We start from the raw sequence: 14806 nt of genomic DNA on the forward strand, positions 1-14806 counted from the left end.
GAGACTTTTGTACTTTACAATGCCAGGGTTGTTTTCAACACAGAAATGTGCATCCCCTGAACACCAATGCAAAGATTAGATGCATAGTAAACATATATGCACTCATATTTCCGGTAAAGACTCTTGATATTCAGTATTTGGAGTCGGACCCCAGTTTTGTAAGTCAAGGCACAACCCTGAGTGTCAATAAACATAAACGGCGTCAGTTGACTCAGTTCCAAATTGAATTTCCAGGAATCGAATACTTGGATTAAAACAGCAAATCTGAAAATACACAGCGTTCATTTCCTAGCTGACTAGGACTTTATGGCAGCCATTTTATCAAGAAACTGGAGGTAGACTTGTTTTTGTTGCGAAGATGCTGGGATGAAGTGTCCTCCGGGATGTTGCAGAATCACTGGCTCTTTATAGCATGGGAGAAGGGCTTCACTCATTTCTGAAAAATAATAGAATTTATCTAACCAAGTGCCTGTGGCAGTCAAATTGGCAAGAAGCATTAGTTGATATTTCCTTGGAATATATTCAGAGGTATTACCGTATTTGATGTAATAAGCGCCCAGGGCGCTCTCAAAATTAGAAATAGGGGGCTGTTATTAGAATATAATTTTGGTGAAAAAAACAGTTGAAAGATAAATTTCGTGGTTTATGCTGACAGCCTGAAGTGTTTATGTATATTTTTCCGGAATTTAATTGCCCATAATTAAGGGTGCATATAAAACATTAGTGTGTATTATACACGAATAAATAAGTCGTGTGAACATTGATCAATCGGAAGGGGAGCTGATTGGGGTTGTTCACCAGCCAATATATTAGCAAATGTCGCCGTGGGCGCTTATTACCTCGAATACGGTATATAATTCAATGTAAAACAAAGTATTAGTGTCTTTTAGTCTATATGGGGGGCACGGGTGGCCCAGTCTTCTAGGGCGCCACGATTTGCTGTGCAGAGTTGAGCCATTGGGCACACACACCAGAAACCTATGATCGTAGTTCGCCCCGATTCTGTTTCTATGTTTGTCAGCACCATATCCGTGCTTATGGGCTTCACTGAACGTCCGAGACCTGCATCACTTGGGGCTTTCCTCCCACATTAAGCTGACACGCCGCGATATAACTGTTATACTGTTAAAAGCGGCGTTAAACCCCACTCTCTCACTCCCTTAATTTTAGTCTATGTAGATCATGATGTCAGTGAAATACATTGTTATGATCACGATGAGGAAGGAAAAAGTCTTATGGAAAAACAATTTCTTTTTTACAATTGAGGAGTTTATGGGTTTTATACCACGTGCTGGAAGGGAGTGGTATTAAACCTAACGAGGGAAATCCGCATGTCCCCCAAGTGATCCTACAACAAATTTATCTTACCGACATGTTTTAATATGATATTGTTAAAGAATTTAAACAAATTCAAAATTGATAGAAAACAGCTGTCAGATTGAGCGTGACTCTCATTGACTTGGAAAAAGCATGCAGCTCTTTGCTTCGAACCGGGGCTTATGGGATTTTTTTTACCTCTCAGAAACCCACGTTGAGCCTGTTTTGTTCATGGCGTTTGCTGTATCCGTTAGTTCACTGATGAGAGTTTGTTATGTTTGTAAATTTTATGTGATATTATATAGGAGTGAGTGAGTTTGGTTTAATAGCGCTTTTTAACAGTATTCCAGTTACTGTCTATCACGGCGTGTCAGCTTAATGTGGGAGGAAAGCCCGAAGTGATGCAGGTCTCAGACATTTACCACTTCGGTGAAACCTACAAGCACGGGTATGGTGCTGACAAACCTAGATACATAATCGGGGCGAACCGGGATTCGAACCCACAATCATAGGTTTCTGGCGTGCAACTCTGCACAGCGAATCGCGGCGACTTAGATAACTGAGCCATCCATGCCCCCATATTATATAGGAGATAAATCAGGATTTTGTAACAGTTCGTTGTATCGCTCGCTCTATCCGTGTTCGTTATATCCGTGTTCTACTGTACAAAAATAATTACCTTTTGGTATGACCTTGTCAGTGTCCCCAAACACATGAAGTGTTGGTATAGTAACTAGTGTTTCATAGAAGCTTTCATGCGGGATACACCTGCTCTTGAATCCAGCAATAAAAATTGCAAAGTTAAACTTGAAAAGATCTGTGGAAGAAAGGCAAGTTCATACAGGTTCACAGAACAATCTTGGTTCAAATTCTCTTCAAGGTAATCTACCAATCTTATTAAAAGGAGCCCAGTGAAGCTCCTGGTTAGATATGGTCTTCAGAACCCATGTCTGTCATAAGAGGCGATTAACGTGATCGGGTTTTCAGACTCGGCACACGGTGTAGAACAGATCACACCATTTAGAATTATGTTTCTGGGTTTTGCCAAAGTCTAACACCTGCATCACTTTGGGCTTTCATCCCACATTGCATAGATCCATGCTCATGATGTCAATCACTTGGTTTTCAGGGCAAGACTTGAATATGTACAGACTGCTTGAATAATGCTGAGTGCGGCGTTAAACAACTTTTACTCTGAGTTGATACCTCTCGGTTAAGATCTAAGCCCTACAGGTCATATGAGGTGAACTCTCCAATCAGGCAACCTGAGTAGAGGCTTCCAAATCATCAGTATAAGTGAGCTAAGTAGTCAAAAACAAACATAAATGGTAAGTTCCAAATGGAAAAAATAATGACTGTTATGTTGTGGACATGTTATGCGTCGTTTCTGATGCCAAGGCATCCGCACAAGAGGGTGCGCTGTCATGACAACATAGATCTGTATGTATTGTATGTAAACAAACCCATGAAGTATTGCCAGTGTTCCTACCTGGATCTCGTTCTCGAAGACAACAAATTAACGACAACATGCAGGCTCCCTGGCTGAATCCAAGTATGCCGTCAAAAGGACCCTGCAAGAAAAGGCACATTTCAGTGCTGTTGTATACACCACAAAAATGATGTGGTGTGTTCTGAATGGTGTGATCTGTTCCACATGATGTGGTGTGTTTTAAATGGTGTGGTGTTTTCTAAATGGTGTGATGTGTTCTAAATGGTGTGATCTGTTCCACATGATCTGGTGTGTTCCACATATGGTGTGTTCTAAATAGTGTGATCTGTTCTACATGATGTGGTGTGTTCTAAATGGTGTGATCTGTTCTAAATGGTGTGATCTGTTGCACATGATGTGGTGTGTTCTAAATGGTGTGATCTGTTGCACATGATGTGGTGTGTTCTAAATGGTGTGATCTGTTCTAAATGGTGTGATCTGTTGCACATGATGTGGTGTGTTCTAAATGGTGTGATCTGTTCTAAATGGTGTGATCTGTTTTAAATGGTGTGATCTGTTCTACATGATGTTGTGCATTCCCATAAGTTTACCTGTTCCAGAATGGACCTTTTGACCATCTCCACAGATTCATCACATCCCTTGCAGCACTCACTGACATCTTGGGCACTGTAGCTGTCATCTTCATGTGAAAACCACCATCCCCGCTCATCTGAGAAACACCGGACATGATGCTTACTGACTGACTGACTGACTGTCTCTTTTACTTACACTCTGACTCACTCACTCACTCTTCCACCTTCTTCTCGAGGCAACAACAACCGTTCATAAGTACATTAATTTTGAATGCCTAAGTGTTTTTGAGAGCTTCTTGGGCATCTTATCATATTCATAAGGATAAGTCGCTTTATGGCCGAAACAGCCTACAAAAGTCCAGTTTCCACCCTTGCCGAACAACGCTGGAAACTGGACTTTTGTAGGCTGTTAACCCTTGCCTTGGGAAGATGGTTTAAAGGAGAAAAGAAAGTTAGCACTATTGCTCAACAGGGATTTCTGGAGAGAAATATAGGTACCCAGCAATCATAAGAGGCGACCAAATGCCTGGGTGATTTGGATGACTGCATGTCGTAATATAACAATTGTGAAGATCGATGCTCATGATGTCAATCACTGGTTTGTCTGGTCAATGAAATCGTACACATAGAATTGAAATGTAAAATTATTTTTTTTCTATGAGGGTCTATATTACTAGCAGGAGACATAACAAAAATATATATGTTCATGTTTAATTTATTTATTTTCCAGCTGCTTTCCAGAAGGGTTCTGTGGGCCCAAGAAACCAAAAATCACAAAAAATGTGTTTCAAGGTGGAAGATGTTAGAAAATCTGGGTGTTTGATGCAGCAAAACAGATGAAGCGAAAGGGAGGACAAAAAGAGGTTATTTGACCTACCAGAATGTGAGGATTCTTCATCCTCCGAGCCCTTCCCTGATGGAACAATGTTCGGAGCTGTGATGAACACTGAAAAATACATGCTTCAGTTTAACACTGATATTCATCTCAGATATAGTATACTGAGCTGACCAATCGTTGTTTTATCCTCTAAATGCCTAGACAGGGTAACAAGTACCATCTGTTAATGTAAGGGTAACGCTATTTTTCAGGACCCTGTCTACAAAGCGATCTTAGCGCTATGATGATCGTAAGCCTATGTTAAAGTATGGGACTTACGATCACCTTAGCGCTAAGATAGCTTTGAGGAACAAGGCCCAGGACATTATCATTTGCAGAAGCCCGAGGTCTTCTATTAACTGCCCGACGTCACCTATCCCTATCCTATGACGTCCTAACAACAGGCGGGATAATGGCCCGTCGTCAAGCAATATGAGGGCATTATCACTTTACAGTGGCCCGCTTATTCCTGATAACATGCGGGCGGTTTAATGATAATTCTATCCATTTAGCTATAAAGTCTGTTAGTATGATGCGGTTGAGGATCGACCTCCAGACTTTCCTCTCCAGGCAGATGCTCTATCAACTAGACCACAAAGCTGTACATTTATTTCATTTGTTTGTTTGTTTGTTTGTTTGTTGTTTAACACCCTACTCAGCAATATTCCAGCTATATGACGGCGGTCTGTAAATAATCGAGTCTGGACTAGGCAATCCAGTGATTGACTTCATGACAATCGATCGACGCAGTTGGGATACAACGACATGCATCAACCAAGTCACCGATCCTGTTAGTTGCCTCTTACGACAAAACAAGCATAGTCACCTTTTACGGCAAGCATGTGTTGCTGAAGACCTATTCTATCCCATTTTTATTTCAATTGACCCAAGCTACCGGTATATGCTCAGTAAAAACATTATGAAAAAAAGGATGAAGGGTGTTTTGTCAAGTGAGTGAGTGAGTGAGTTAGGTTTAACGCCGCTTTTAACAGTATTCCAGTTATATCACGGCGTGTCAGCTTAATGTGGGAGGAAAGCCCGGAGTGATGCGGGTCACAGACGTTTACCACTTCGGTGAAACCCACGAGCACGGGTATGGTGCTGACAAACCTAGAAACATAATCGGGGTGAACCGGGATTTGAACCACAATCATAGGTTTCTGGTGTGCCCAAGGGACGCAACTCTGCACAGCGGATCACAGCGCCTTAGATGACTGGGCCACCCGTGTCCCCAGGGTGTAATCAAGTAATTTATTTATTTATTTATTTTCCTTAAGAATTTGTGTTTATAAAAGCATAAACATACAAGACGGTCTGCACAATGTGTAAGTCTGCATTGTGTAAAGTATTTATACAAAGTATGCACACTGGCACATCCATTTATAACTCCATAAATGCAAAACATATTTAAATAAATTCTTTTGAATTAATATGTCATCGTTAACTTCACAGAAACTCACACAAAACTGTAGACAACAATATGAAAACAATGACATGTTACATCACAATAATGTAAACACAAGCCCCTCCCACTCACTGTCAGCCAATCAGGTAATAGCAGTCCATCGGTGGGTGTGGCCTAATTTATTATTGATTTATGGAAACAAACACAAAAAATTAAAAAATTAAATGACATAGAATCATTTACAATTTATTTATACAGTATATTATTTATTATAAATCAAACTTAAAAACAATGTAAAAGTCATAAATATTGTGTCCTTGATAAAACCAGTTTTTGTGCAAAAAAGATCTGCCAAAATCTGAGTGAGAAATTGGGTCCTCTGGAAGAGCTCATTAAAACTCCATCCTTACCACCATTATCATCATCATCATCAACAACAACAACAACAACAACAACAACACAACAACAACATCATCATCATCATCATCATTGCTATGACTCAAGTCTCACCCAATTCTGCATGTTTCTTGGTAATTTTCCTGAATGCTCCAGTACGTTCTCTGAAAGTCTGTCCATTCTGCCTGGAATGAAGATATGGATGCAACAAGAATTTGTTTTTCCTCATAAAAACAAAAGTCTCCCCTCTTGTTTCTTAGGATACACTAGACATTAAAAAAACTAATAATCTAAAATTTGTAAAAGACAATAGTAGACCATGTGGTCATTGCACATGTATAAATTCATGCAAAAATAAAATATTAGTTTGAGAGTTATGGCCAAAAGTTGTTTGAGACAAACTCAAAATTGTTCCCATGTGACGAAATAAGTTTAAGAAAACTTTAAAAATAGCAAAAGCCACCTGTCAAGCTGATGATCCAAGTTTTGTTGTAAAATGATGAAAGGTTTTCAAGTTATGCCCAAGAAAATTGTTTCCATGGAAACATAAAAAATCTAATTTTGAAAAGCACCAGTTTTTAGCTGATGATCAATGCATAGGCCAAGTTCAGTTGAAAAGTTTTGAAAGGTTTTCAGTTTTGGCCCGGAAACAAACCCTACCCTTGTTTGAGACAGGGTTGAAAATTGTCCCAATAAAAACATAAAAAAATATAATTTTCAAAAAAATTTAAATAGCAAAAGATACCAGTTATGCTTATAAGCAATGCATATGCCAAGTTTCTTTGAAAAATATTAAACGGTTTTCATGTTATGGCCTGGAATAGGATGGCAACGCCAAGGAGAGAGACATGATGACAAAAAGAAATACAAATTGTGTCATTTTAGCTCACCTGGATAAGAAGTCAACAGTTTAAGACTTAAAAAAACCCAAACGAAGCCCTTGAACAATGTTCAGCATTGAGCATCAAATATTTCCTGCATAAATATGAAAAACTAACTCTAAAATCTAAATAATTGAACAAATTAGGATGTCCTCATAAGGAGAAACATGCATGCCAAGAGGCAGCTGTCCCACCCTGGCAATTATAAAATAGAAGACTTTACAAGGACAAATATGCATTTTGAGATAATTTAAGAGCGTGGTCAAAGAAGGTCAAAACATATGATATTGCAAAACTAACTACACATGCTCCAATGGTTTCTGTGGAAAAGATGTTTACGATGGATAACTCATGACTTTTCCTTTTGCTTTATGTGTTTGCTCACCTAAGACCACCATCACCACTACTGCAATTCCTTCCTTAATAATCTACTCACCTATATCCATGCAGACACAGTATCTGAAATATATAGTAAAATAACATTCTTTTATATATATATATATATATATATATATATATATATATATATATATATATATATATACAGTCAAGTCTCGTTAATCTGACATTCGTTAATCCTTAAGCATGGATCGATACTCGTGATGTCAATCAATATATTGTCCGAAAATCATCAGTCTTGTTAATCCAACACAGTGATCAGCATACTCCGTGGTCATCTACCCCCTAGTACACAGCCCGTGTTTTGATGAGAGACAAGTCAACTAGTAGCTGCATATTACAGGGTTGCAGAGATAAACTTGCTTAACAATAAACAATTAGTGCTTTAAATAAACAAAACAGGATTAATCACATGCTTAGTTTACTTCAATCTCATTCAAATCAGATACAAGTTCTTGCGACCATTGAGACGACTTAATTTCATTTAAGCACCATTATCAAGGGGTCACACAGATAATAAGAAATAAAAGTTGGCACAAGTTCATGTTTGACACCCTCTACACACCAAGGTGATGCTTCAATTATGACGTGGTGTATAAATGGTGAGTAAGTAAAGCGTAACTCCACATTATATAATATTTCATTTATATTACAGTGTGATGGCTTAATGTGGGGGAAATCCCAAAATTATACAGGTACAGTCGTGCCTCGTTTATACGGACACTTGCGTCACTTCACAATTCGTCCATATAAACGAATTTCCGTATAACTGAAACCAGCTTCTTACTGGAAGTGTGTCATGGAGGTTTGAACTTTACCACATTTTGAGGTTTGAATTTTAAACAATAAATCCACCAGCGGAAGTGTATTGTCCGGATAAGTGAGACAATTTTGTGTGCATTTCAATGTTTTGCGTATGAAAATGACAGTCCGGTTCCGGAAACTGAATTTCCGTATATACGGGTAAATTTATATAGTCATTATTTCGTTTTGAATGAAAATCGTCCGGGAACAGAGGTTTCCGGATATCTGAAGTCCGTATAAACGGGGCACGACTGTATTATTATTAACTGAAAGTCTATATAATCATAAATCGTTATTTTAACTTGTTTACTGTTATCAATGAAGTAAACACAAAACTCCAAAAAATAATATTATCTACTTATGTCAGTGAATTTGTATCACTACAGACAAAAATTATTAGGAATATATATTGAGTACAAACATGTCATATTTTCAATTTGATCTATGGGTCATGTCGTAGCCGAGTGGTTAAAGCGTTTGCTTGTCATGCCCAAGACCCCGGTTCGATTCCCAAGATGGGTACAATGTTTGAAGCCCATTTCTGATTACCCACCGATATTCCTGGAATGTTGCTAAAACTAAAAGTGCCTTAAAACAACACTCACTCACTCAATCTGATTTTTTTATACTGGCCGTTTTGACAAACAGCTCGCGGTTATTGCTTGCGAAATGGCCGTTTTGACCAAATCACCCGGACCGTTTTGTCGTTTGTCTGTTTTGACTAGGATCGCGCGAACTCGAGTCCCGACAACGGACGAGTCGTGTTTATGTAACCACGGACACGTGTAGTCGTAGAGGCACTTTGATTTCGTGGCACAGGAATAGTAAGCGTGGCTGTTACCGTCACATGATCACAATCTACTGCTTACCCGCAAGACGTCTGATTTTGACGAGGCCATTGTACACGCGACGACGTGTTGTCCACACGATTTGGAGGGTAAACGACACGGCACCGCAATAAAACGGCACCAAATGTAACTGGTGAAAATGTGAATTTATAAGAGTGAGTGAGTATGGTTTTACGCCGCTTTTAGCAATATTCCAGCAATATCACGGCGGGGGACACCAGAAATGGGCTTCACATGTTGTACCCATGTCGGGAATCGAACCCGGGTCTTCGGCGTGACGAGCGAACGCTTTAACCACTAGGCTACCCGACCGCCCCGAATTTATAGGAAATATGCACCCTCGTTTGTTTGGTGTATTGTTCTCATGATATCAATCGTGGATAAATATCCTAGTAGAAAGATGATATTATAGACTGGATTATCGAGGGGAATGCATGACTTATAATATATCTACACCGAACTCGATACCAAGCAAAAAGGGTAAGACGCATTTAGGTTAAAACGCCCCAATTCTCAAATTAAAACGGAGAATAAAACGGGATGGTTCTAGTAGCTTTTTAAGTTTGATGACTGATGTTTTTAACAATCATATAGTCTTGACACCTATGGTGAGGTGAGTGCTCGTGGGTTTCACCGAAGTGGTAAACGTCTGAGACCTGCATCACTTCGGGCTTTCCTCCCACATTAAGCTGCCACGCCGTGATATAACTGGAATACTGTTAAAAACGGCGTAAAAACCAACGCACTCAGTCACTATGGTGAGGTGAAATATGGTTTAACGTCACGTTAAACTGACGTTAGTATCTATATAGACCCGCGAAGATTTGGGGTAGAACAGGTCTTCAGCAACCCTTGTTTGTCATAAATGACGACTATGCTTGTCGTAAGAGGCGACTAACGGGATCGGATGGTCAGGCTCGTTGAATTGGTTGATGCATGTCACATATGCTAATTGAGTGGACCGATGCTCTCATGATGTCAATCACTGGATTGTCTGGTCCAGACTCGACTATTTACAGACCGCAGCTGGAATGTTGCAGAGTGTGGCGTTAAATAACAAACAAAAACCTCTCGATGAGGGTTTATATTGGATTAAAATATCTGATTTTAATGAGATTGGCGTTGAACATGCCGATTGATTTCTATAAACATACCTATAAACATTGCTTTTCATAAAAGGCGACTTAATTGGGAACATGTGTGGATTCCGGGTTTGAATTGGTCCTTAGCAACCAATACTGGTCGTTAGAGGCGACTTAATAGATCGGGTGGTCAAGCTCGGTGACTTGGTTGATGGCGTGTCGATGTTGGTTGGTTGGTTTGTTGTTTAACGCCCCACTCAGCAATATTCCAGTTATATGACGGCGGTCTGTAAATAATCGAGTCTGGACCAGACAATCCAGTGATTGATATCATGAGCATCGATCCACACAATTGGGAATCGATGACATGCTTCAACCAAGTCAGCGAGCCTGACCACCCGATCCCGTTTGTCGCCTCTTACGACAAGCATAGTCGCCTTTTACGGCAAGCAGATTTGGATATGTGTGTAGATGTAGATGATTCCCAACTATGCATGCACTATCATAACACTTAGCCTTTTACACAATCTAATGCGAACAAGGTATGCATCAGTTGACAGCCTCTTAAACACTTACTACCGGTGGAAGATTTTATTGTCTCTTCATTGACTTCAGTAAAGCGTTTGACTGTGTTCACCATAACTTGCTTTGGCATCGGCTTATGAAATATGGTATCCATGGAAACGTTCTAAACATTCTACCAGATATGTATTCGAATCTACAAGCTTGTGTGAGAACTGATAATGGTTTGACTGAATATTTTAACTGTTTTATTGGAACGCGACAAGGATGCATGATCAGCCCGACACTCTTTTGCCTGTTTATAAATGAATTGGTCAACGAACTAAATCAATCTGACTGTCGTGGAATATTTATCTCAGAAGAAGCACCAAATATTTGTTCTTTATTATACGCCGATGATGTTGCCAACACTGCGGATACCACTGGAAGATTACAACAACAGATCAACTGTATAAGTGAATTTTGTAAAAAAATGGGGACTGTCTCTCAATATGAACAAATCAAAGATAATCGTTTTTAGAAATGGTGGACGTTTAAGGAACTATGAAAATTGGACTTACAGAGTAGAAAAGATAGAGACTGTTTCATTTTATGAATATTTGGGACTATTTTTCATTCCTAAATTGCCATGGACAAAAGCAACGGCAACGCTTGCACAACAAGCAGAAAAAGTATGTCATTTTATCTATAAAAGAAACTATCTATGTGGAGGATTACCAATCACTACTGCAATCAAGATGTTCGAATCCATGGTTTTACCAATATTAACATATGGCTCTGAAGTTTGGGAGTTCCAATACTACGAAACTATAGAGATGGTACAGACTAAATATTACAAACGGATTCTTAACCTACCAAATAATGCAAGCAATGACGCTGTTCTTGGTGAAACTGGAAGACAACGATTATATGTGTATTATATTAGTAAATGTATTAAATACTGGACAAAATTAATCTCTATGAACACTGATCGTCTACCGAAGCAAACGTATTTAATGATGTACAAATTAGATGAAGCTGGCCGTATATCATGGGCAACATATATAAAAAACATTCTTTTCAAGTATGGATTTGGCTACGCCTGGATAATTCAAGATGTTGGAGACCCGCAAATATTCATTTCACAATTCAAACAACGTATCGTGGACTGTGGTCAACAACGTTGGATTGAAAACCTATCTCAAAAATCAAAACATAAAACATATTTAACTTTCAAATCGATATTAACAATAGAAATGTACCTTCAGGAAGTAAACAAGAAGATCTATAAAGAAACCCTAACAAGATTCCGATGCAGCTGCCATAAACTTATGATCGAAACTGGACGTCATACCAATATAGAAGAAAACAAAAGATTTTGCCCACAATGTCAAAAATTGGACTTCAACTACATTGAAAATGAATATCATTTCCATCTTATTTGTACTTCATATTCAACATTACGTTTACATTTTATTGATACATATTTTCACACTAATCCATCCTATGAAAAAATTGTAAATCTTATGTCTTCTAAATGTAAATACACTATTGCACAACTTGCTAAATATATCTACCACGCTTTTAGATTACGCCAGTCACTCACAATTCACTGATATATTATTTATGTATTATATTCTTTTCATGTATTTATGCATACACTTTATTGAGATCATGTATGAAACTTGGAGGAAATAAACTCTCTCTCTCAAATACTTACAGCCACATATATAATAAGATACTTTAAGATATCGAGAGTTATCTGTCTTTATCCAAACGTATTTAAAATCACTGATAGTCAGATGCAGTAATTTGGGCTTACACATAGCCTGTAAGACTTAGATATACGCATACCATATCTGACTAGAATTTTAAAGCGAAAATAATGTTGATATTGAAGTTGAAATCCGAAAACAGTAAATTACGTAATCATAGATAAAGTCGGCGGGTACGTCCGCCCCGGCCCTTGTTCTCTTGATAAATGTTTTGTTACCAGCTGGCGCAGGTTTTGACGCTCATCTAAAACTGTAGTTAAAATCAACACTTGTTAGGCGATACTGAAACTCTTCTATTACCACCTGTTTTGTGTAGTCTACTTTGACAGCCTATGGCAGATAACAGAGACCGAAATGACAACTTCAAAGTAATTGTTAATGTGATACGAGTAGAGCTGTGGGGGTATATAACTCCTTGGGCGTTGGTCCTCGGCACACTTGCTTGAATAAACCCTAGGGACCTCACAGCTCTCTTCTCTCTTGTTTCAAGGTGAGAAACATTTAAATATTCCTATTTTATGACTGAACTTCTTATTTCATTTTCATTGTTATTATTGTCTAGAAAATGTTAGAGTGAGTGAGTTGGGTTTTACGCCGCTTTTTTACAGTATTCCACTTATATCACGGCGTGTCAGCTTAATGTGGGAGGAAAGCCCGAAGTGATGCAGGTCTCAGACGTTTACCACTTCGGTGAAACCCACGAGCACGGGTATGGTGCTGACAAACCTAGAAACATAATCGGAGTGAACCGGGATTCGAACCAATAATCATAGGTTTCTGGCGTGCCCAAGGGACGCAACTCTGCACAGCGAATCGCGGCGCCTTAGATGACTGGGCCACCCATGCCCCCTTTTAGTTATGAGACATGTGTAGAAAATTTTAGAATTAAGTTGAATCAGTACTGCCGTATTGTAACGCTCAATCTTCTATGTACAAGTTCTAAATGACTGCTCATTATATATTATTTACTGTTTAATACTCAGGCACTATTCAGTGATACCCGTGAAGATCCGGGGTAGAATAGGTCTTCAGCAACCCATGCTTGCCGTAAAAGGCGACTATGCTTGTCGTAAGTGGCGACTAACGGGATCGGGTGGTCAGGCTCGCTGACTTGGTTGATGCATGTCATCGATCCCAAATGCGTGGATCGATGCTCATGATGTCAAGCACTGGATTGTCTGGTCCAGACTCGATTATTTACAGACCGCCGTCATATAGCTGCAATATTGCTGAGTGCGGCGTAAAACAACCAACCAACCAACCAACCAACATCAGTGAAGTTTTAAGTGTAATGCATCATGGGTTCCTCCAGTTTATTTGTCATTAATATGCGAAACAAATATTTCTCTCCTATATTTCGACGTCCATGATTATTGTTTCCTTCTACTTCTATCATTATCTGTTAAAAATGCCAGATGCATATATACAGTTTATATGTCCGTGCAGTAGCGTAGCGTACATGTAGCTTAGTCACAAGACGGTTCCTGGAGTTAACGCAACTGTTTCAAGCAAGATTTATTTTATACGTAGGTCGGTTATTCCATACTTTTCGACAGTCCACCGATCAAAGGTTTTATGAACAGCTTTACCTTCCGTGTGCGCTTACAGAATAGGCTATAACAACGCATTCCGTATTTCTTAGGTTTTATCCTCATGAAGTAAGTATTTGAATATATTGTAAAGAGTCCCGTCCCTCGTAAAGTTGCATACGGTTCAACACTGCCTATACGACAACTTCATTACCGTAGTCATTATACCCCCGGCATAAAATGCGGGGGAATATAGCGATCAGCCAGTCTGTCCGTCCGTAATCATTTCCTTTTCCGGGGCAGAATTCCAAAACCATTCAGTGTATTTGATCGAAACTTGACAAATCTATCAGGCACATACTGAAGTGGTGCCTTTTGTTATTTTGGGATTTTTCTAATTTTTATTTTTTTAAATGTTTATGGAATGAAGTTGGACATAGACTGAATTGGGGATGGGGTTCGTTTCCGGGGCAAAATTCGAAAACCATTCAGTGTATTTGATCGAAACTTGGCAAAGCTATCAGGCACATACTGAGGTGGTGCCTTTTGCTATTATTTTTTTACGAATTTTTATTTTTTACAATTTTTATGGAAAGAAGTTGGACCTAGACTCCATTGGGGAACGGGTTCGTTTCCGGGCCAGAATTCAAAAACCATTCAGTGGGTAGACAATGTATGCTTCTTAAAGAACATTCAACTGTTGACTCATTACATACAGAATTGCACATTTACTTGTGGTTACTTTACAGACAGCTGCCGGGGGTGGGGTGGGTGGGGGGGGGGGGGGGGGGGGGGGGGGGATATGTCATCTTTCTGATGACTCTTGTTTAAATACAGCTATAGTCATCATTTATACTTCATAACAACGTACATTTAAACGCACGTCGTTTAAGTGTACAATTACCGTATTCACTCCATAAGCTGTTATCGTCTAGCAAAGGAAATGCACGAAGTCTGTAGCAACATATCC

The 14806-nt window shown here is 39.1% G+C and overlaps 1 protein-coding gene across 1 annotated transcript; it reads right to left on the bottom strand.

Moving 5' to 3' along the window:
* LOC139472875 (esterase OVCA2-like) lies at window positions 1–9021 on the bottom strand. The gene is made up of 8 exons (XM_071255343.1): window positions 8971–9021; window positions 7335–7357; window positions 6132–6202; window positions 4217–4285; window positions 3358–3476; window positions 2807–2888; window positions 1997–2134; window positions 1–436 (listed from the first exon to the last, which is right to left on the bottom strand). Exons 1-8 carry the CDS (start codon window positions 8998–9000, stop codon window positions 297–299), a joined length of 672 nt encoding a protein of 223 aa, XP_071111444.1. The 5' UTR covers window positions 9001–9021; the 3' UTR covers window positions 1–296.
* Window positions 9022–14806: the final 5785 nt, after the last annotated feature.

The sequence above is a fragment of the Haliotis cracherodii genome, unplaced genomic scaffold (genome assembly GCF_022045235.1).
Source record: "Haliotis cracherodii isolate W230 unplaced genomic scaffold, xgHalCrac1.p SCAF_25, whole genome shotgun sequence".
Taxonomy (NCBI): Eukaryota; Metazoa; Mollusca; class Gastropoda; order Lepetellida; family Haliotidae; genus Haliotis; species Haliotis cracherodii.